This window comes from Sus scrofa, chromosome 6, assembly GCF_000003025.6.
Source record: "Sus scrofa isolate TJ Tabasco breed Duroc chromosome 6, Sscrofa11.1, whole genome shotgun sequence".
In the NCBI taxonomy this organism is placed as follows: domain Eukaryota; kingdom Metazoa; phylum Chordata; class Mammalia; order Artiodactyla; family Suidae; genus Sus; species Sus scrofa.
This window is the reverse complement of record NC_010448.4, coordinates 34,545,169-34,567,666: the sequence shown is the minus strand read 5'-3', so window position 1 is coordinate 34,567,666 and position 22,498 is coordinate 34,545,169. Positions and strand designations below refer to the sequence as shown.

General features: G+C 55.7%; 1 protein-coding gene across 13 annotated transcripts in view; it reads left to right on the top strand.

Annotated features, from left to right (window-relative positions):
- ADCY7 (adenylate cyclase 7) overlaps positions 1-22,498 on the top strand; it is a 64,882-nt gene that overhangs the window by 18,718 nt on the left and 23,666 nt on the right. For 9 of the 13 annotated variants that reach the window (XM_021094204.1, XM_021094206.1, XM_021094203.1 and 6 more), the window contains exons 2-6: positions 16,534-16,971; positions 18,990-19,193; positions 20,354-20,515; positions 21,352-21,501; positions 21,797-21,945. In XM_021094204.1, coding sequence (XP_020949863.1) covers positions 16,801-16,971; positions 18,990-19,193; positions 20,354-20,515; positions 21,352-21,501; positions 21,797-21,945 — 836 coding nt within the window. In that variant the 5' untranslated portion in view covers positions 16,534-16,800. Of the gene's footprint in view, positions 1-3,394; positions 3,497-10,675; positions 10,698-10,950; positions 10,973-16,533; positions 16,972-18,989; positions 19,194-20,353; positions 20,516-21,351; positions 21,502-21,796; positions 21,946-22,498 lie in introns of those variants that run through there. The other 4 variants (XM_021094199.1, XM_021094212.1, XM_021094210.1 and 1 more) reach the window with 4 other exon arrangements.

The following is a 22,498-nucleotide window of genomic DNA, read 5'->3' as shown; positions in this document are numbered from 1 at the left end:
GGATTTGTTTCTGCTGCGCCACGACGGGACCGTCAAGGTAGCTGTAAGATTAAATGAGAGGGTGTGGAAGGCTAGCAGAGGAGCCGCTACCCAAGTGGAGGGGCTTGTCGGTATTTCTGTCATGTGGCTGTATTTGGGGCTCTCTACCAAGTCCTGCCTTGGGTGGGAGTGGGGACATCCTTGGGGAAGGGAACCTGGGACGTGAGGATGGGCAGGGTAGGCCGAGGGGTGTCATTGAGGAGCCTCCCTTAGCCCTCGGGGTACTCACTCTTTTTCTGCTGCTCAGTTTCCTCATCTGTAAAATGGCAGTGCCCAGGCAGATCACTGGGAAAGTTAATGCGTGAACTATGCTTCCTAGGCAGCTGAGACCAACAAACTCAGGCCTCGAGATTCCCAGCAGTGACGAGACCCCAGTCTGTGTGTGGCGGGCGGGGGGTGAGTCCTGTCAGCCCCTTCCTCTGCCCAGAGGCCCTCCAGCTCTACCCCGACCCTCCCAGCCAAACCCCCCTATGGCGTCTCTGCTTGCCCGCCTGGGGCTCCTGCTGCTGCATCCCCCAAGGAGGGTGGCATGGTGCCCACCCAACAGCCATCGGCATCTGGCTCAACCTGCTTCTGCCCGTGGATTTCACAAGGGGCGACGTCATGGCTGGGGCATTGCCCAACCCCAGGCACAGACCTGCTGCACTGCAGCACCTCCGTTTCCCCACACTCCCCCCCACCCCACCCCACCCCAAGCCTTTGCAGGACAGCTTGTCAGGGTGGGGCAGGGCATGAGCCCTGGGCAGAGGTGGGCTCATTTCCTCTTTGACGACCGTTTCTCTCTGTGACCCCTGGGATCGTCTGTTCTCCTGCCACCTGCTGATCTCTTGGGTGGCTCTCTTTCACCCTTGTTTTCTGAGCACTAAGGGCTGTGCTGGGAGATTGCCCTGCAGCCACCCTGTTGTCCAGATGGGGTGGGACAGCTGGCCCTGGGCTCTGGAGAGGAGGCCCACGGACTTTCTGGGCTCCTCTAATGTATGTCAGTCAGTTCCTCCTGGCTGCTGCATGTCTGAACCCCTTCTCCCGGCTTCTCCCCACCCCACTGGCCTGTTCCTGGCCCAGCCTCTCCCCTACTTCCGTGCCCCGTCTTGTGCGCTCTGGGCCCAGCTGCGGCTTGGTCAGCAGGCTGGCTTGCCTCCTTCTGCCCTTTGCTGGGCCGTCCCCACTGCTGAAGAGCTTCCACCGCTTGAGCCCCCTCTTACCTTGTGTCACCCAGAGGCCCCCCCGCCCTGGGGTCCTCTGGCTGGGAAAAGAAGGGGCTCGAGTGTGTCTGCTCCCCTTGGTCGCCTCCCCTCCGTCCTCGGCTCTGTGATGAGACCCCTCTTGCTGGTGCCCATGCTGGGGGACACCAGAAGCACCCCTCCTTCCTCCTGACGCTGCCCACCCCCCTGATGCTGAAAGATGTGACTGTGCCTGAGGGAAAAGAAAGAAACGGGTCTGTGTTTTGGGGACCCTTGTTCTCAGATGTGCTCCTGAGGTGACGGGGTGGGAGTGCTTGTGACCCAAAGGGGACTGTGTGCCCGCTTGGGGGTGGTGGCATGGCAGGCCTGGCTCTCGGGCATGATGAGGCCCCCAGGGGTGATGCAGTCAGTGGTGCCATCACCTACCTTCGGAATGGAGGCCTCTTTGTCTTCCAGGATCCAGGCCTTCCTGCCCCTTGGATGTGGCTCAGGGTTGCTACCTCTGGTGCAGCTGACTGGGGTCGACAGTTCCCGGCGTCACTGGCTGGCTGATCAAGGAGAGGCCCAAGACCCTGGGGTACAGACCCTCTCTGTACAGATGGGGAAACTGAGGCCCAGGGACTCGCGGCCCATGCGTCTTCTGGTCAGAGCTGTGTTGGAGGCACATTTCCACTGGCCTCCCTCCCTGGGGGATGTAGATTTGGGGTGTCGTCCCCTCCGCTGGCCTCAGTCTCCCCATCTTGGCGGTGGTCAGGCTGACTCTACCTCTGTGCATCTCCGTGCCGTGTGGGCCAGGTACCTGCAGGGTCTGCCCAACCCTGCTTGCTGGCCCCCGACACCTGTCCCCCATCCCCTGGGACCCCGTCCAGCTCAGGAAGGAGGAGCCCTTTGAAGTCGGCTGAAGGCACCCCTTTAATGGGGTCCTGAGCTACTGGGGAAGCGTTCTCTTTTGAAACCCTCCGACTCCCTGAAGCCGCTGCCCAGTCCCCGGGGATGGGGTGCTGTAATGCCGGGCAGGGGCTGGCTCTCGGGCATCCTTGTCTGATGCTCCTTCCTGGACAGTGGAGCAAAAGGGAAGCGGAGACTTGCCCCTTGGGGGCTGAGAGGAGGTGAGGCCGAGATCCCAGGGATTTGTAGTGTCCCCCCCCCAGGTCTTTGTTGCAGGTACCGTAGCCCTTAGCGGCATTCCTGGTCCCCAAGGCCCACCTCCTGTCTCTTTCTCCTGGGCGCAGCTTGAGGTGATGGGGTGGGAGCCGTGCCAGAGTTTCTCAGGCCATCTCTCCTATTCAGAGTGGGTCAGGATGGCCCCACGCGACAGCACTCCCTATGTGCCAGCCTCTGGGTGAGGCCCCGGGACATGAGTCCATTCTGTGAATGAGGAAACCAAGGCCCAGAGAGGTTAAGTGATGTGCCCCAGATCACACAGCTCCTCATGTGGAGCCTGGGTTTGCCTGTTTGGTCTCAGAACCTGTATTCGCAGCCACCAGGCGTTCCTGAGGCTGGGCCCTCGCCACTGTGGCGTTTCTTTTCCTCATGTGGCTCATATGGCATGTGACTCTCCCTGCCCCCACGTGGGCTCCCAAGGGCCCCTTGTCCATCTTGTTTGTTGCAGCGTTAGCACCTCACCTGGTACCTGGTGTGGGCAGTGCGGGGGGCCTGGGGCTCAGGCCTATTTCCCCAGGTGAAAACAACACAGTAAGGCCAGTCCCCTTCCCTGTGTGAAGTTTCTGGATGTATAAGGCGTTTGTATAGCCTCAAGGTCATTTGTCTGCCGGAATAGGCCGGGGAGTAGGGAACATTTTTGACCCCATTGCTCGGGTGAGAAATCGAGGCCTGAGAAATTGAGGCCCCAAGCCCTGCCTGCCATGTCAGGGCAGGCTGTATTTGACTCCGCTTATGAGTTTGGGGTTTGAATGTCCCCCACGTGCCAGGCAGGGCTGGATCCTGAAAGCCAGGCCTGTGGCCGGACATCAGCCTTGAGAGAGGCGTCGTGTGGTCAGGTTGTCACAGACTGGACCCCTGTGCTGTGGGGGGTCTTGCAGACCCTGAGTCTGGATTGGGCAGCCCACCTGGAGGAGGTGGCAGCGCAGCGTGGCTCTGAAGCGCAGGCAGGAGTCTGCCAGGCGGAGGGAGTTTGGGGGGTGGGGACGGCGGCCGTGCTTGCAGGCTGCCCGAGCCTGGAGCTGGAAGGGTGGGGCTTGTTTGGGGAACCGAAATAAGTCAAATCACGCAGCCACGGAGGCCTCCGGACGCCCTGAGGAGCGTGCTGGCGGGGGGTAAGCAGGACTGGGCTCATTGTCCTTGGGATGGTGGATGGACTTGCGGCGCCGTGGTGGGAACAGCCCAGGCGAGACTTGGGTTGGAGGGGACCTGCGGCTGCCGAGGGCCGAGGCTCCATCACAGCGACTTCCTGTGCCCAGCAGAGCCTGGCGCTGGAAGGCAGGGGTCCGTGGAAGAGAGGAGTGACCACCCAGGAGTGAGGGTGCTCGGCTCTGGGGACAGCCGTGGGGAGGGGCTCCTGAGCCCCTTGTTTGCAGCTCCGGAAGCCAGGCTGTGGTTTTGGGGGTTGCCGGGAGGTTGGCTGGGGCTGCTTCCCCTGCAGAAGGGCTCTTCCGGGCTCCGGGCTGGGCTGCACCACGCAGCCCTGTGCCCGCCCTGTGCCCTCTTAGCCTCGCACCGTCCTCAGGAAGCCGGGGAAGTGGGGTTGGTCTCAGCATCTTGGATTAGGGCCTGGCCCTGCGGTGGCTGGCACGGCGGGAGTCAAACTGGTGGCTCTCGGGAGCCAGACTAGATGGCGATGCCTCAGTGGGCTCCGGAGAGTCCGTGGCTCCCAGGGACCTGCTGAGTCCCCACGGAGGTGCCTTTCCACCTGCCCTTCCTGCCGGCCTTTCTGGGGCTAGCTTTTCTGGCAGTCTGAGTGAGAGGGGACCTCGTGGGCCCTGGGGGACTTTCCTGCCCCAGGAGGAATCGGGCCCAGAGAAGGGGAGGCAGAGCTGACCTGAGCCTTGGGTCTCTTTTCCCTGCTCTGCTTTGCCTGTGGCAAGTGGGGATACCCAGGTGGGGACACTTCTTTGCCTGGAACAGGAGAGGCAGGAAGTACAGTGGGGGTGGGGGGGTCCTTCCTGGCTTCCCTCTTTCTCACTTTTTCTTCCCCAGGGCAGGCAGAGGCACCCCATCTTCCCTGCACCCCACCCTGGAGACCCAGCTCAGGGCTGGTCCCCTTGTGCCCATGCAGCTCAGCCCAGGGCCAGATGGAGGTGGAGCCCCAGCCTGAGGGAGCTTCCAGGCAGTCAGCTAAGGCAGGTAGTGGCCTCTCTGGGCCACCGCTGCCCAGGGGAGGCTTCTTGGAGGAGGAGCCCTGAGCTCAGTCTCAGAGGTGTCAAAGTCAGCATTTCTCAACGGGGATTCATTAGAGATCCGATCTGGAAAGATCCTTGTGAGCCAAAAAGACTGGGAAATATATAGCTGTGTTTATTAATCCAGCAGCTTTCTTTCCTGCAGGACTTCTCAGAACCTTTCATTTGCTAATGTGGGCAGGCTGTCTTTGGAGAAGGAGAAGGAAGAGAATGCTAAGCCCAGTGTGGCTTGTGCTCCTCAGAAACTGGTGTGTGTGTGGCTCTGTGCGTGTGGCTTTCCACAGCCCGGCTGTTGGGTGGAACACACAACCTCAGGAAACACAGACACAGGGTTAAGAAGGCGTCTGGGCCTTGGAGTGGGCCAGTCTGAGTTGGAATCCTAGCTGGGGGTTTGGACAAATAGGTTCTCCTGGCTGGAAATACAGTGAGAGCAACCCAGAGGGTTAGGCTGCAAGGGCCTTGCCTGTTCCTGGCAGGTACTCAGAGGCCGACAAGCCGGGGACAGCTCCTGGCTGGTTTTCTGCCGTCTGTCTCCCCGTTGGGTTCCAAGTTTGCCGAGTGTCTCAAGGTTGAATGCTGCGCTTTTCTCTCCGCCGCCCCAGAAGCCTTGGAGTGAGGACCCAGTGCCCCCTGGGAGCTCTCTCCAGCTCGGGTCCACATTGACACCTTCTCTGACCCAGCGGAGAGCTATTCCCTGGAGACCCGACGAGGTATCCACGGGGGTGTCAGCTGGCTGGAAATGCTGCTCGTGCCCTAGAAAGCATTCCTGGGGTGCTGACACTGCTGTATGCACCCCAGGGGCCAGGCCACTTCCAGAGCGGGGGTAGGGGAGTGAGGTGGGCAGGGAGAGGGTTGCTTGATCCCACGACGGAGTGGGCTGGAGGGGAAGGGGCAGGTTCTGGCCTCCTGCCCCAGATCTTGCAGCCTTTTCTGCTACCTTGATCATACTTGTCATCTTGACTTAGACTCATTGTGCCAGGCGCAGCGCCCACACTCCGCCCACATCACCCGCATTGAATTTCCCCAAAGCCCTGGGTGGTTGGAATGGGAGTCTTTCTTTTTTCAAATAAGGAAACTGAGGCTCAGAGAGGAGAAGTGACGTTTTCAGGGTCAGGCAACTTGGACATGAAGGACCTGGGGGTCGTTTTTCTTTCCTCCTTTTTTGGTTTATAGGCTCTATTTATTTTTTGTGTATTCATATACACACTTACATGTGTACACACGCACACACACTCTGACCAACGTGCCAGGAACAAACACATCTTTCCATGTTAATAAATTCAGAGTGTCACTTCAGTGATCGATCACTTTACACTGCCTTTTGAATTTTTTTATTTGGGTCTTTATTGTTTTACTTTATGTATTTATTTAAAAAATCCCTTTGTGTGACATACAAAAATCTGTGCATGTTTATTGTATACAACTTAAGTTTGGAGTTAAGTATATGCCTATGAAACCATCACCACGGTCTATGCCATAAACCTGTCCTTCACAGCCAAAAGTTTGCTCCCCCCTTTATTTATTATTATCATTTTTATAAGAACACATAAAATCTATTGCCTTAGAAAACTTTTAAGTATACCATGCTGTGTTGTTAATGATAGGCACTATGTATATAGTAGATTTTATTTTATTTTTCTATTGAAAACGTAACAAAAATTGTACAAGCTGCATGATAACAATAGAAATAGAAACTGAAAATGAGAAGAAGTAAGATTTGTTCACTCTGTCAAAATCGCAGTTTTGGTTTTTCTGTGTCCTGGTTCAGTCCTAATCCATTCCAGGCATTAACTGTCACTAGGTGGATTGTTCACAGGATATCCTGCCATAGCATGGTTCAGGCTGTGGCACTCTTTTTGACAGCTGCATAGTATTCCACTGTCAGGAGGTATGGTGATTTATCTTCACCAGACTGATAGATGCATTGTTTTCAGTCTTTCCCAAATAATGCTGCAATGAATAATCTTGTACCTCTGTCATTTCATGCATGTGAAAGTGTCTGTAGGATAAATTACTTGAAGTGGATTTGCCAGGTCAAAAGGTGTACAATACTGGCTTTGTTGGGTATGACTAAACTGCCTGCTCAGAGGTTGTGCTGAATCACATGCCTGCCAGGGGTGAGTGTTTCCCCTGGCCAACAAAGGTTTATGAAATGCTTTGATCTTTGCCAATTGGGTAGGTAAACATGGGTTTCCATAGCAGTTTTGATTTGTATTTCTCTTATGATGGGTGAGGTCAGCTTCTTTCCAAATGTTTAAGAGCCATTTGTATTGTCTTTTTATGAACTTTCTGTTCATACTCTTGTGTCATTTTTCTATTGGGTTATTGGTCTTTTTGATTTGTAAACATTCTTTTTTTTTTTTTTTTTTTGGTCTTTTTGGGCTGCACCTGCAGCATAGGGAAGTTCTTGAATCGGAGCTGCACCTACCAGCTTACACCTCAGCGCCAGATCCTTAACCCACTGAGTGGGGCCAGGGATCGAACCCACCTCCTCATGGATACTAACCGGGTTCGTTACCACTGCCGTCACGGGAACTCCAGGAACTCTGTACATAGGAGGGAGATTAGCTCCTTGTGATAAAAATGGCAAATGTTTCCTATTCCCTTGCTTGTCTTTTGATTTTGCTTTTGATAGTTTTTACTATGTTGAAAAAAATGGAACATGTAATTGTATGTAACAGTCTTTTCATTATGGCTTTGAGGATTTGTGTCAGGTTAGAGAGGACTGACCCACTACTGCATCATACGAGAATTCCTTCCCGGTTTCTTGCTCTTCGTGGAACTCATCACGGTGATGATTCCAGGTTTCTCTCCCCTCTCTGGGCTCTGCTGCCCCTTTAAACAGGCAGGGCAGGTGTACTTTAAGACTAACACCTGAATCTTTCTTGCTCTCTCCAGGACTCTGGGTTATAGCCACTGTCACCAGTGGACATGCTGGCTGGGTGGGCCGTGGGAACCCTACTGTCCTGCCACTGTGGGCAGAACTAACACCGTGTGAGGTTCCTGCGAGCCATCTAGACTTCCCCTTTCTCTCCTTCCTTATCGAGGGGAAAGCAATTAGGAATGAAACATGGATGTGAAAGTGTTTTCATTCTAAAGGGGGAGCCTAGTGAGGGGGGTGCTTTAAAGGAATGAATCTCTAATGGTGGAATTTCAGGCAAGGGTCAGAGGGAAACATAGCTAGTCTTTTCAGTATGGGAACTTGGTTGATTAGTCAGTTAATGAACACTGTTGCCTGAACACTGCCTGTGTGCAGAGCCCTTGCAGACACCTAAGGGAAGGGGGCACCGAGGTCTCTGCCTTTTGACCGTTTGTGCGTGGAGCTGAGTTTCCTCTTGGCAGCTGGTCTGGTGGTTGCCTGGCACATCGAAGGCGTTAGTGCACATCTGCTCAAGGAATGAACGCATGACTCTCTGTCAGGGTGACTGAATGAATAGATGAGCTCTTTCGAGGCAGTCAGTGACTGCATAGAATTGGCACAGGACATAGCAAACTGGATTTACTATCCGGGGCAGCTGGGGATGAGGGGTGACAAGGTGTTTGTGTTTTAGCGGAGAGGCTGACTAGGGTGATGCCTAACCCCGGGGTACAAGGGAGGACTTTCTGAACTAAGAATAACTCGCTACCCCACCCCTGGAATTAGCCTTTGAGGGCCAGGTGACAGCACGCGGGCTTTTCAGCTTGTCCTCTGTCCATTTTGTTTTATGATTCAGCCTCCACTCCCTGCCCAGCCCAGAGCTGGGTCTCCGAGGTCTGACATAACCACTCCTTTGCCACAGGGGAAACCGAGGCCCCGGCTGGGTAAGGGTCCCAGAGCACTTTGGAGGCAGAGCTGGGAGTGGAAGTGGCAGCCTCTGGTTCTAGCACCAGCCTGGGGGGTCCTGGGGAGCAGGGCTGGCTGGGGGCTTATGCTCTTGGAGGATTTAGGCTTTTGCCCCTACCTGGTGGCTTTGCAGACTGTCGCCCGGAAATGAGGAGTTTGAGTGGAGAGTCGGTAGGGGCTCTGGCCCCTCTGCACCTCTCTCACTTCTATTTGGACCTTGTGGTTGGGCTTCCTTAGCTGGAGAAATTGAGACTTCCTTCTGGGCTCATTTGCTGTCGGCCATCAGGTCCTGCACCTCACTCTCCCCCCAAAACGAAGGGTTGACTGATGAGAAAACCGAGGCCCAGAGCGTGAGAGACTCTGCCAACTCCTAAGGCCAAGGGTGGCGGAGCTGGGATTTGAACCTAGGCTTCTTCCGTCCTAAGTGTAGCTCACCTGGGGAAAGGTGGGATGCAGCAGGTGCTTCCTGTTCTGAAGGAGACCCTTTTGTCCGTTTTCATCATCTTCATCCCTAATGCCCACCCCTTCCTCACTAAAGCTGCCCGGCCCGCTTCCCCCTCCTTTCTGCCTGCTTCAGGCTGCCAGCTGGTTGGCTCATCCATCTGTCCATCCATCCCAAGAGCATCTGCCAGGGCCAGCCATAGGACACAGACTGAAATCCAAGTTTGGTGAGGCAGGTGCTGGAATGTTTGCTAGGTGTCTCGGAAGGCCTCCCAAGGCGGGGAGGTGCCCAGGAGAGAGGGCGCGGGGAGGGAGGCGAGGTCCCAGCAGGAGCTAAGGCATGGAGAGGCCCTTGGTCCCACGAGGTTTCCTGGGTGCCCCTTGGTGCCAGGCCTGGGCTGGGTAGAGCCGCTGCTGGCTCTCTCTCACAGAGCTCTGGGTCTCTTGAGGGACCTGGCCTTTTTTTTTTTTTTTTTTGTCTTTTTCTAGGGCCGCACCCCCGGCATATGGAGGGTCCCAGGCTAGGGGTCAATTGGAGCTACAGCTGCCGGCCTACACTGCAGCTCACGGCAACGCCGGATCCTCGACCCACAGAGGGAGTATGGCCAGAGATCGAACCCGCAACCTCATGGTTCCTAGTCGGATTCCTTAACCACTGAGCCGCAACGGGAACTCTGACCTGGCCTTCTTAATATGAGGTTTCCCCAGCAAACAAAGTCCACCAGGATCCAGCCCACCAGGCGCTGGGCTGGCCTAGGGCCCAGACTACATGTGGGTTCCCGGTCAGAGTGTGGGCACAGGGACTGGCCGTTCCTCTCCTTAGGCCTGCCCGCCCCACTTCACACCCTAAGGCCCCACTTCCCCTTTCTGGGGCCACCAGGCCCTGTACAGCTCCGGGGCCAGGGCAGGGCCAGAGGAAGCCAGGCTGGGTTCCTGCCAGTAGTGCTTGGGTGAGGAAGTGGGTATCCTGTCTGTGTCTGTGAAAGCTGGGGTGGGCTAGAACCGCCCCCCGCCAAGGGTGTGGTAGGGCTGGGGGCACCGCCAGATCAATTTTGCTGGGGAAAGATTTCCTGAATGCCCCTGAGGGCCCAGCCCCCAATTTCCAGCAGCTCTTCCAGCGGAGGGACCTGGACCCTGCCTGTCAGTATTTGGCAAGGGGACCCCAGTCTTGTCACGGTTGCAGGGAACAGAGAAGACGGGATGTGGGGGCTAGCTCAGAGGGCATCCTGGAGGAAGAGGCCTTCCTGGATCTGGCTGGCTGCAAGGAAGCTCACTGGCTTGGCTGCCTGATCTTGCTCCTTTGAGGCAGAGGGAAGTACCTTTGTCCCCTCTGCCCGCGCCCGCGCCCCCCCCCCGCCCCGCCCCACCCGGTCTGGGGCCTTGAAGCGGGAGGGAAGGAGGGGGTTGGCATTTTGAGATGTTACAGCTCGGGCTCAGTGGATGTCAGCACAGGGAGGGTGATGGGCAGGACCCTGGGTGGCCTGTCTTCAAATCCCAGCTCTCTTTCGCTAGCTGTGTGACCTCAGGCAATTAATGCATCTCTCTGTGCCTCCGTTGCCACATCCATAAAATAGACACAGTAGCTGCACTCACCTACAGGGCAGGGGAGCAGAGTTAGAGAGACCGCAGTGCTGGGCACCCAGTAAGCACTCAGTAGGTTTTGTGTTTGGGATCATCTGTCCTGCTCAGTCACACACCCTAGGGTTGCGGGAAGCTCAGAGCTCTAGGGGAGGAGCTTCAGGGAAAAGCTCGATTCCCTGGGTGTCAGTTTCCTCCTAAGTCTATGCCTCAGCTCCTGTTCCTCCTGCAAGGAGGACTCTGGAGAGGACGTGGGGAGCCCTGCCTCCTGCCACCCTGGTTAGTCTGGAACTGGGTGACAGAGGCGTGAGCCTGGGAGCTGCGATGGGGGTGGGGTGGGAGCTCCCTGCCCAGCCCCCTTCCAGAGGAGGCCTTAGCCAGGACTGGCTGCGTCCGCGGGGGCCGCCATCACCTCTGAGCTAATCCTCCCGGCTCTGGATTCATCCAGGAGCTTTCTGGACCACGAGGGCATTCTGGATGAAGCCAACTGGGGCAGGCGGCCCCACGTGGACCTTGGGACTCTCAGTTGCTGCCAGGGTTCTTGCTTAGCCCTTGTGAGTAAATACCTGGGATTTGCTTGAGCCTCAGACAGAGCTGGGTCCAGGGGCCCGGGGTAGTTCAGGGCTTCCTGTCTCCACCTCTTTGTGTGGGCTTCCTCCTTGGCCGGGGGGCGGGGGGGGCTCTCTGCTGGGGCAGCTCAGGTGGCTGCCAGCAGCTCCAGGCCTCTGGCCAAAAGAGGGCCAGCAGAAGTCCCAAAGAGGGGGGGTCTCACTGATATGGTTTGGGCCACATGTCTATCCTTAAAGCAGTCACTGGGACTTGGAACAGACTGTGCTGATGGCCAGACCTCGGGCAGGTGGTCCCTGAACCAGGGGCTGAGGGAGGGGGTGAGCATAGCATCCAGCAGAAGCAGAAAACACCCTCCCAACAGGACCCTTGGGGGTCCCCCTCCTCTGATGTGGGGCTGCTCCCCCACCAGAGCTATCATGAGATGTGAGTGACAGCGAGGGAACCCTGGGACTTCAGCCCCTCCAGGTGAAGGGGCCTTGATGTCTTGGTGTCTTTGGCGTTCATGCAGCACAGGCGGGGGTGTGGGGGGAGGGAGGGACTGGGAGGCGGGGCCTGGCTTGACCGGAAGTGGGACGTATAGCCAGAGGGATGCCCCACGGCTGGAGAAGCCTGCCCTGAGAGAGCATGAGCTCCCCACCACTCAGGCCTGCAAGCCGTGGAGACATGGCAAAGGAGTTCCTTCATCCAGGGCCTCAGAGAGGCCCTCCCAGGTGCCAGATGAGTTGGCAACAGGCAGATGGACTGGGCGGGGGGCGCTCCGGGTCTTCATTTCAGAGAGGAGCTGGCCCGTGGAGATGGCTGTTGGTGCCGGGTTATCTGCAGGAGGCCTCGTGTGGATTTGTGCATTTCTGGCCTCCACAACTCTGGTCTGGGGGCTTTGCCTGACAGATGGAGCAACAGCAGGGCGTTGCCTTGGAATCTGGGGTTTCTTGGTGCATTCTGGGGGGCACCTGTGTTTGGCACCAGACCGGAGGGATAGGCAGTGTTGTTTATACTTTTGGCAACTGGATCATTCCCTGGGAGCTGCTGCTTCTGGAAGGAGCTTCCTTGGGAAGCCTTTCTCTGTTGGGTGAGACGGCAAGGCTGGGCCAAAGGAGCTGGCCAACCCAGGTTTGAATCCCAGCCCTTCTACCAGCCACCTCCAGCTGTGTGATCTCAGGCAAGCCACTCTACCTCTCTGGATTCAGTTCTGCATCTGTAAAATGGCTGTGACACCTTGGCCTTAGCAGGTTATGAAGGTGAGAATGGAGGCGCATGCGCAGGCAGTTGGTGTGACAGCTGGTTCCGGTGAGCCCCGAAGTGGGGGCTTCTCAGTGGGGATCTTATCTTATTTTATGGATCCTTCAGCACAGGGCTGGGCATATATAGTTAGTACTCAAAAAAATCCTCTTGAACAAAGACTAGCTAGTGTGGATTTAGAGGTGGCGAACTAGTGGCCTGGACCAGGCAAATTAAAAAAATTAGCTGCCAATATTTGATAGAGGAGTCTCTCTCTATATATATATGAGATTGTTTTAAGTTGTTGGTCTTTTAATTGCAAGTCCATCTCCAATGTCCTGTGTTTGTACCCTGCTCTTCTCATGGTTTCTGGTTTCGGTAGCATATTTGTGGGTGGATGATTTCCTACCTTGACTGCATATATGCCTTTACTGGTGAACCTTGTCATTTGTAATTTTTTTTTTTTTGTCTTTTTGCCATTTCTTGGGCCGCTCTTGCGGCATATGGAGGTTTCCAGGCTAGGGGTTGAATTGGAGCTGTAGCCACCGGCCTACGCCAGAGCCACAGCAACGTAGGATCCGAGCTGTGTCTGCAACCTACACCACAGCTCACAGCAACACCGGATCCTTAACCCACTGAGCAAGGCCAGGGATCAAACCTGCAACCTCATGGTTCCTAGTCAGATTCGTTAACCACTGCACCACGACGGGAACTCCTGTAATATTTTTGTTTCTAGTTGTGGCATTTTCTTTTCTACCTAGAGAAGTTCCTTTAGTATTTGTCGTAAAGCTGGTTTAGTGGTGCTGAATTCTCTTAGCTTTTGCTTGCCTGTAAAGCTTTTGATTTCTCTTTCCAATCTGAATGAGAGCCTTGCTGGGTAGAGTAATCTTGGTTGGAAGTTTTTTCCTTTTATCACTTTAAGTATATTGTGCTACACCCTCTGGCCTGCAGAGTTTCTGCTGAAAAATCAGCTGATAACCTTATTGGGGTTCCCTTGTATGTTATTTGTTTCTTTTCCATAGCTGCTTTCAATATTTTCTTTGTCTTTAATTTTGAACAGTTTGGTTAATATGTGTCTCAGGGTGTTCCTCCTTGGGTTAATTTAATTTAATTTAATTTAATTTTTTTTGTTGTTGTCTTTTTGCCTTTTCTTGAGCCACTCCCGCGGCATATGGAGGTTCCCAGGCTAGGGGTCTAATCAGAGCTGTAGCCGCCAGCCTATGCCAAAGCCACAGCAACGCGGGATCCGAGCCGAATCTGTGATCCACACCACAGCTCACGGCAACTCCAGATCCTTAACCCACTGAGCAAGGCCAGGGAATGAACCTGCAACCTCATGGTTCCTAGTCGGATTCCTTAACCATTGAGCCATGACGGGGACTCCGATCCTTGGTTTTATTTTATATGGTATTTGTTATGCTTCCCGGATTTGAGTGAGTGATTCCTTTCCCATGTTAGGGAAGTTTTCAGTTTTTATCTCTTCAAATATTTTCTCTGGCTCTTTCTCTCTCTCTTCTCCTTCTGGCACCCCTATAACATGGATGTTGGTGCGTTTAACGTTGTCCCAGAGTTCTCTTAGAGTGTCTTAATTCCTTTTCAATCTTTTTTCTCTTTTCTGCTCCACATCAGTGATTTCCACTGTCCTCCCCCTCACCTATTCATTCTTCTTCCTCCTGTATTCTGCTGTTGATTCCTTCTAGTTAGCTTTTTATTTCAGTTATTTTGCATCTTGGCTTGCTTAATCTGTAAATCTTCCATTTCTTTGCTCAGTGTTTCTTGTAATTTATCAGTCTTTGCCTCCGGTTTATTTCCAAGATTTTGAATCATCTTTGCTATCATTAATCTAAAATCTTTCTCATGGAGGTTGGTAATCTCCAGATCACTTAGCTGTTTTTCTGGGTTTTTTCCCTTGTTCCCTTATCTGAGTCATAATTTTCTGCCTTTTCATTTTGTATAGATTTTTGGTGTGGTCTCCTTTTTGCAGACTGTAGGGTTGTACCCTCTCTTGCTTCAGATGTCCACCCACCTTGGGGCTGAGCTTGGTATGGGGGCTTGCTGCAGGCTTCCTGGTGGGAGGGACTGGTGCCTGCCCACTGGTAGGTGGAGCTGATTCTTATCTCTCTGGTGGGTGGGGTTTTGTCTCTGGGTGTGATTAGAGGTGGCTATGTGCTTGGGGTGGGGGGGGGGTCTTTTGGCAGCCTGTTTGCTGATAAGTGGGGCTGTGTTCTCACTCAGTTTGTTGTTTGGCCTGGGACTTCTCAGCCCTGATGGGTGGGGCTGGATTTTTCCAAAATGACCAGCTGTATAGGAGTTAAACAGGTAGTTGCCAAGACTTGTGGACACCTGTCTGGGTTCAGAGGGAGCAGAGGGACCAGGACCCCTGGCAAACAACCCCTTTTATCCTCCCTCAAATATGTGGTTTTTCATCTTGTTCCTGGGGTTTGTAGGAGCTGGCAGATAAGATAGTGCCACAGTGGCTCCTGGATCCAAGGTGGCCCAGGTTACTCAAGGCACTCTTGGGGGGCTTCACTCAGACTCTGGAACTCTGGGTACCCTGATATTCTGCCTTTGGGGGATCTGGATTGCCTTGCCTTTGCAGCTTCCAGCAGTGGCCCTTTGCACCTATTGTGACACTCCTGAGCCCTCCCAGGTCTCACAGGCTCTCTGCCACCTGCCCTGTCCTGGTTGTTGTCTCCAAGGCAGGCTGGAGGATGTCAGGGGCCTAGACTCCTGGTCCAGGACTTCCCCCTTGACACAAGGATCCTGCTGGGAATATGGCAGCTGCCCCAAGCCCCAATCACTGCATCCAGGGATTACACTTCCTCTCTCTGGAGACTGGGAGCCCTAGAGGGAGAGTGAGCCAGTCTGGCACACGGGAGGTGGAGGGGGCCTGGTGTGCCATAAGCATGATTGACAAGACTTTTCGGAATAATCAAAAGAGCAGATAAATGAATGGTGCTGGGGAAAGAGGGAGCCCCTCTTTGGTCTGCTGTCAACTTTGTCATAAAGGGTCCCCTGTGTTCTTCTCTGAGATTCAGTTTCCTTTTCTATGAAACAGGGCTTGCAAACTTCTTAGATTCTTGTCAGCAAGGCCTTTGAGAAAAACTCAGTCTTATGTGGAAGTTTAACATAATATGAATGCAAGGGAGGTGCTCTGGGTGGAGCGGGTGTTAGAGTCTGAGTCACAAGACTCACTGAAAAGCCCAAGTAATTGAGTGAGTGTGGTCTTTGCACAAGGGCCATTGGGTCAGAAGAAAGCCTGCAAACAGGCTTCACATGTGTAGTCACCTGACTTAGGACAAAGGTGGCTCCACTGAAACTCTTGAGGCCAGGGTGGTAGCTTCACTGAAAGCTGCTGAGATAATTACATATCCATCTGGAAAAAAGAAGCGTGATCCCTGCCTCACACCGTCCATGAGAATTCCTTGAGATGGTAGAGACTTCCAGAGCCGTGCTGTCCAGTAGACCTTTCTGGATGATAGAATGATTCTGTATCTGTGGTGTCCAGTAGAATAGCCACTAGCTGCATGTGGCTGTTGAGGGTCTGAATTTTTAATTTCTTTAAAGAGAATTTTTTTATTATGGTTGATTTACAGTGTTCTGTCAATTTCTGCTGTACAGGAAAGTGACCTGGTCATACATGTACACACATTCTTTTTCTCATGTAGTCTTCCATCATGCTCTATCACAGGTGATCAGATAGAGTTCCCTGTGCTGTACAGCCGGACCTCCTTGCATATCCATTCTAAACGTAATGGTTTGCATTTATGAGCCCCAAACTCCCAGGCCATCCCACCCCCCCCACTCCTCCTTGGCAACCACAAGCCTGTTCTCCAGGTCTGTGAGTCTGTTTCTGTTCTGTAGACAGGCTCCTTTGTGCCATATTTTAGATTCCACACATAAGTGATGTCATATGTGTTTGTCTTGCTGACTTCACTTAGTATGAGAGCCTCTAGTTGCGTCCATGTCCCTGCAAATGGCATTATTTTGTTCTTTTTAGGGCTGAATAGTATTTTGTTGTGTGTATGTATGTACCACATTGTCTTAATCCATTCATCTGCCGATGGACATTTAGGTTGTTTCCATTTTAATTTCATTTTTGATCAGCTTAATTTTAGTTACATCTAGCTAGTGGCTACTGTGTCAGACAGTGTAGTTCTAGGAAACACAGGGGACTAGCTTTATGACCTGGGGGGGTGGGCAATGTTTTAAACAGGACCTTTTTAGGGCCTTAACCCAAACCTAATTTTTATGGCCCGGCCCCAGTCTCCTCTGAGGCCAGCCGTCTCAGTCTGGTCACATCTGGGTCTGCTTTGTGTCTCTGCAGAGCTGAAGATCCTGCGTGTCTGTTCAGTCCAGCCCTGATGCAAAGGAAGATGCTGGCGGTGCAGTGAGCAAGGCCTGGCAGCTGGAGCAGGGCAGGCCCCGTGGGCCCATGGAGCTGCAGGCCTGGGGGGCACCTCCCCAGCCCCGCCTGCCAGGCTCAGAGAGGCCAGAGGCCTAGGCACACAGGGGCGGGGGTCTGCAGACAGATGCTCGCCAGGCCAGGGGGCTTCCTGAGTGGACTGCTGGGCGGGAGTGCCGAGGGTGGAGGATGCCGGCCAAGGGGCGCTACTTCCTCAACGAGGGCGAGGAGGGCCCTGACCAGGATGCGCTCTATGAGAAGTACCGCCTCACCAGCCAGCACGGGCCGCTGCTTCTCACGCTGCTGTTGGTGGCCATCACTGCCTGCACCGCCCTCATCGTCTTGGCCTTCAGCTACGGGGTGAGTGAGAGTGGCCCGCGAGCAGCAGGGGCTTCTCTGGGGTCCAGGGCTCAGCTCTGATGCTTTGTACTTGTGAGCCTTGGGCAAGTCCTTATCTTCTTGAGGCTTCTTTCTGCATCTGTAAAGTACTATGGAGCATTTTTAAGCTGGAGCAAGACACATTTTTAAATGTGGAATGATTTTATTTTATTTTATTTTAGATTTTTAGGGCCTCACTCCTGGCACATGGAAGTGCCCAGGCTAGGGGTCGAATCAGAGCTACAGCCATCGGCCTACACCACAGCCACAGCGATGCCAGATCTGAGCCGTGTCTGTGACCTACACCACAGCTCATGGCAACACTGGATCCTTAACCCACTGAGTGAGGCCAGGGATCGAACACTCAACCTCATGGTTCCTGGGCGCCACAACAGGAACTCCTAGAATGGTTTTAGATGTTATACTTATTTGGCCAAATAACTTACTCTCACTTTCTCCACAATGAACGTTGATGCTGTTGCAGGCTAGGTCAGAGGTGGCCTATGTATCACTGCTGCCCCTTCCAGTACCGAGGCAGACATCATGAATCAATCCCAGCACTCCTTCTCATGGTGCCTGGCTGTAGTCTCGGAATCCTTCTCCACAGCTATGAAGGCAGAACCACTAACACTGTCTCTGATCTAGGCCCTTCTCTGCCACAGCCGACCTATACTGTGTGTGGCTGTTAAACACTTGAAATGTGGCCAGTGTGACTAAGGAACTGAATTTTTAGTTTTATTTTATTTAATTTTTTGTTCGTTTGTTTTTGGCTCTGCCTGGGATATCCAGAAGTTCATGGCCCAGGGATTGAACCCACATCCCGGCAGCAAGGCAAGCCACAGCAGTGACAGCAGTGGATCCTTAACCTGCCTAGCCACCAGGGAACCCCAATTTTATCTTTAATTAATGGAAAGTTAACTTTGAATAGCCACATGTGGCTAGTAGTTACTACATAAGACCTTAAAGTTCTAGAGGAAATATCAGAGGAAGTTCCTGTTGTGGCCAGTGGGTTAAGAACCCAACGTAGTATCCATGAGGATGGGGGTTCCATTCCTGGCCTCACTCAGTGGGTTAAGGATCTGGCATTGCCACAAGCTGCAGCGCAGGTCGCGGATGTGGCTCAGAGCCTGCGTGGCTGTGGCTGTAGCTTAGGCTTATAGCTTAAGCTCCCATTCAACCCCTAGCCCGGGAACTTCCGTATGCCACCAAGTGTGGCCATCAAAGGGGGCGGGGACAGAAAATATCAGCGACTACAGGGTGTTAACAGGATACATGTAAGGTGGCCGGCACCCAGTAGGTCCTCCACCAGTGCTGCCTGGACCTCTGTGGATATACCAAGGATGTTTGTTTCATCATTCGGCACATGATTATAAAATCCCCACTGGGTGCTACCCCCAGGTCCGTCTGTGGTCATCATAGACTGTGCTCATCATCAGTCTGAGCTTAGGGGCCCCTGGGGGAAACCGGGGGCTGTCCGGCTCTGAATCATCTTCCCTGCCCACACCCTCCCCACCAGTGACTTTGCTTTTCCTTCAGCTCTCCCCCCGTCCGGGATGCCTTAGGTAATAAACATCATTCGTTCTGAGAGTCAGGAGCTGTGGCCTCTCCTCCAGGAGGCTTTCCATGGCTTTGCTCCTGTGTCCTTGTACCTGTCTGCTGCAGGTGTGCACAGAGCCCCTGGGAACCCTGGGGGAGGCCCGCTGGGGGTGGGGGGGTGCAGAGTGAGAGCATCTCAGGGCTCGCCGGGGAAGGATGCTCAGCACCCCACAGGTGCCTGGGGAAAGGTGGTGGTGAAGCTACCCTGGCAGAGGGCAAGTGCCCAAAGGCTGAGATACGAAAACCTGACGTTTAGAGGGGGAATGAGCACCAGCCACGTGGAGGAAGCTGCAGGTGACTTTGCTTAGGGCAGGCTGGACAGGCTAGCCTGGCAGGCTTTCTGGAGGAGGCGGCATCTTGCTGGGGGAAGCTGTGGCATTTCTGTGTATGTCTGCCCCGCCCAGGAGCCCTCCAGACACCAGGCTGTCCTGGGGACGGCGTTCGTGACACTTGCTGTGTTCGTGGCTCTCTACGTACTGGTGTATGTTGAATGCCTCGTCCGGCAGTGGCTGAGGGCCTCGGCGCTGCTCATCTGGGCCTGTCTCGTGACCCTGGGCTATGTGCTGGTGTTTGACTCATGGACAAAGGAGGCCTGTGCCTGGGAGCAGGTAATAGGATGGGGGGCCCAGCGTCCCTGGGGGTTGGGTGCGGCCAGCCAGCTGTCCCTGTCCCCTGCAGGTGTGCACCCAGTAACTCCTGCCCTCTCTGGCATTAGGTCCCTTCTGGACACGGGGCTGCCCTGGGTGTGTCAGCCCCGGCCCTTCTTCCGTCTTTGTGGGCCATGGGTGAAGAGAGTCCTGGGCTGATCTTGTTCTCTCAGCTCTGGGCTGGTGAGAGGGGGTGAGGTGGGGAGCGTGTCCACCTGAATGCCTGGCTGTGCCATGTCTGGAAATGACACCTTTCCACCTCTGGGGTAGAAAGGCCCGAATTGGCTCAAGTGCCAGGAAAGGCCCAGGGGTTGGTCCCGGGGCTCCAGCAGGATGGCCAGATCCCGATTTCTCTCGGCTCTGCTGTCCTCTGTGCTGTTCCATTCTGCCAGGCTGTCCCCAGGTTGGGACAGAGATGGCTGCAGCCCTTCCAGGCTGCCTGTCCAGCAGGCTGCCTGGGCCGGCTGAGGGAGCCCTTTCTCAACCAGCTTGTGTCCCATTGGCTGGTCTGTGTCATGGGCCCAGCCCTGGATGCTCCCTGTCCCCAAGGAGTGGCTTCCTCTGACCCATGGGGCTGGTCCTGTGCCTGGGCTGGGGTGAGACCCCTGGAAGCTCAGCAGCCTAGGGGAGGGTGCTGTTCCCAGGAGGGGCAGGAGCAGGGCCCCTGGGGATAGCAGTGGCCAGCTCTGGGAGTGAACGGTGTGGTGGCGGTGGCAGGTGAGCGGGCCCTGCCCAGCCCTCTGGGAATTTCCATTCCTGCAGAAGGGAGCCGCAGGCGGTGGGTACCAGGCGGGAGCTCCCTGGGTCACGAGGGCTGGGGAGGCCTGACCTTGGCCCCAGATCATTCATCAGCGTGTAGAAAGTGAGGCTGGCTGGGCAGATTTTGACCTCTTCTTGTTCTGTTGTGTGTCTGTCACTGCCTCTGACCACACAGCGGGGGGAAGGGACCCACCTGGGGGTTGAGGACACGGAGGGCCTGGACTGGCCGCTGAGTTCTCAGCGCTCAGGCTTCCGGGGCCGTCGTCCCATCAGATGCGGCTGTGGGGTGGTCCCAGCACAGCCTCGGGCTGCGTCCGGGCGGGGGCGGCCTGGCGGCGGGGCTCACGGTGCGCTGTGTGCAGGTGCCCTTCTTCCTGTTCGTGGTCTTCGTGGTGTACACGCTGCTGCCCTTCAGCACGAGGGGGGCCGTCGTGGCCGGGCTCGTCTCCAGCATCTCCCACCTCCTGGTGCTCGGTGCACTGACGGGGGCCTTCACCAGGCCCAGCATCCGGGTGGGGCTGCAGGTGAGGGGTGAGGGGGGTGGTGTGGGCACGGGGCCGGCTAAGGCCTCCGGGTGGGCTGTGGTTGGGGCAGAGGGTGGCCAAGGCACAAGCGTGTGAGTTGGAGGCCTTGGAGACAGAGGTGTTTGCAGCCAGACGGCCTCAAGGCCGGGCTTCCTCCGAGGGGGTAGGCGCCCTGCCCTGCACCCTTTTCTTTGCTGGCCTGCGGACTCCTGGAGGCTCAGCCTCTCACTGGAGCCCTGACTTCGGGCCTCTTTCCTGGGTCCAGTGCGGTGTTGTCAGGTGAGGCCCTGTTTCTGAGGTTTTACCTGCTCAGCCCAGAGCCCCGTCTGGACAGGGCTGGGGTCCCCGCTGGGCACCCTGTCTGGTGTCTTTGTGTTGACCATGAACAATTAGTTGTGATTTATGATGTGTTTTCCTCCTGACGGGCCCTGGTATCCAGTCCAGGAGACAGAGGCCAGGGGTCTGGGCAGCCAGCCAGGCGCTGTGCCTCCTGTGACTGGCCTTGGCATTCTCTCTGAGCTCTGGGTTCTGTGAGGGGATGTGCTCCTGCCTCCCTGGCAGAGGCTGGCTTCTCCGGTGTTTGGGGCCCGAGCCCTTCTGCAGCAGGAAATGCCTAGCAGATGCCAAGACGGGCCTGAGTCACCGCAGCTCACTAGGGGACCAGCCCCCATCTGGGCCGCTGTCTCCCTGCCTGCCTGGCCAGGGAGGTTGCAACCTGAGTGGGTTGGAGGCCAGGGATTGGGGAGGGGGGTGCTGGCACCAGCTGGCCGAGGGGGCCTGTGTCCTGAGGGCCCAGGCCAGGCTGGATGCCAAGCGCCCCCTTGGCCCGCCTGCAGCTGCTGGCCAATGCTGTGGTCTTCCTGTGCGGGAACCTCACGGGCGCCTTCCACAAGCACCAGATGCAGGACGCCTCCCGCGACCTCTTCACCTACACCGTGAAGTGCATCCAGATCCGCCGTAAGCTGCGCATCGAGAAGCGCCAGCAGGTGGGGACCTGCCTCCCCGCTGCCCAGCCCCCTAGCCACCCCCAAGGCCCCGCACCCCACATCCTTTCTCTGAAGATGTGCTCACTGAACAGCGTGTGCGGGGCACCTGGCCAGACACCGGTGCCAGCCTAACCCTGGGGGCTGCTGGGGACATGGGAGGGTGTGTGCCCGCCGGGTTGGTGGCAGAGCAGAGGCCAGTGGTGATGGAGATACGGTGGCAGAGCGGCAGGAAGGCCGAGAGGATGGAGGCAGGGCCCAGAGCCTGACACCACCCCGCGTGTGCCCCATGTGCCAGGAGAACCTGCTGCTGTCCGTGCTGCCAGCTCACATCTCCATGGGCATGAAGCTGGCCATCATCGAGCGGCTCAAGGAGCGTGGAGACCGCCGCTACCTGCCCGATAACAACTTCCACAGCCTCTACGTCAAGCGGCACCAGAACGTCAGGTGGGCGGCCGGCTGGGCCTGGGTGTGCAGTGTCTCCTGGGCACCCCCGGGCAGCCGGCCCCTTGCCCTCCTGCCTGGAGGCCCAGACCCCAGCCCACGTGGGGATGCGGTGGGGAGGGAAATCCAGGCCCCTCCCAGGGCCTCAGGCTGCCACTTGTTTCCCCAGGGGGTGGGTCTGATTCGATGGGTAGTGGGGGAGGCCCTCTACCCCCTGAAATTTCCAAACTGTGCACACACATGGCTGTTGGGAAGAAAGGGGTCTCTTCAGATGATTCTCCAAGGGGCACAGGCCCCCCAGAAGCAGGGAAAGCCCCCCCGCCAGGTGACCACCAGGTGTCCCCAGGCTTGATACCTGTCTTTGCCCAATTTGAAGGGGCCAAGAGTCTTACTTGGCGCTGACCCTAGAGAAGTGTAGGCCTGCCTGGAGGCTCAGCCTTACCCCTGACACTGGCCCGCTGCCTCTCTCTGGGCTGTGGATGGTCTAGGACTACGGACTCAGGAGCCAGGAGAGCTGGGGCATATTGCACCTCTGGCTTCCCAGCAAGTCTGAACT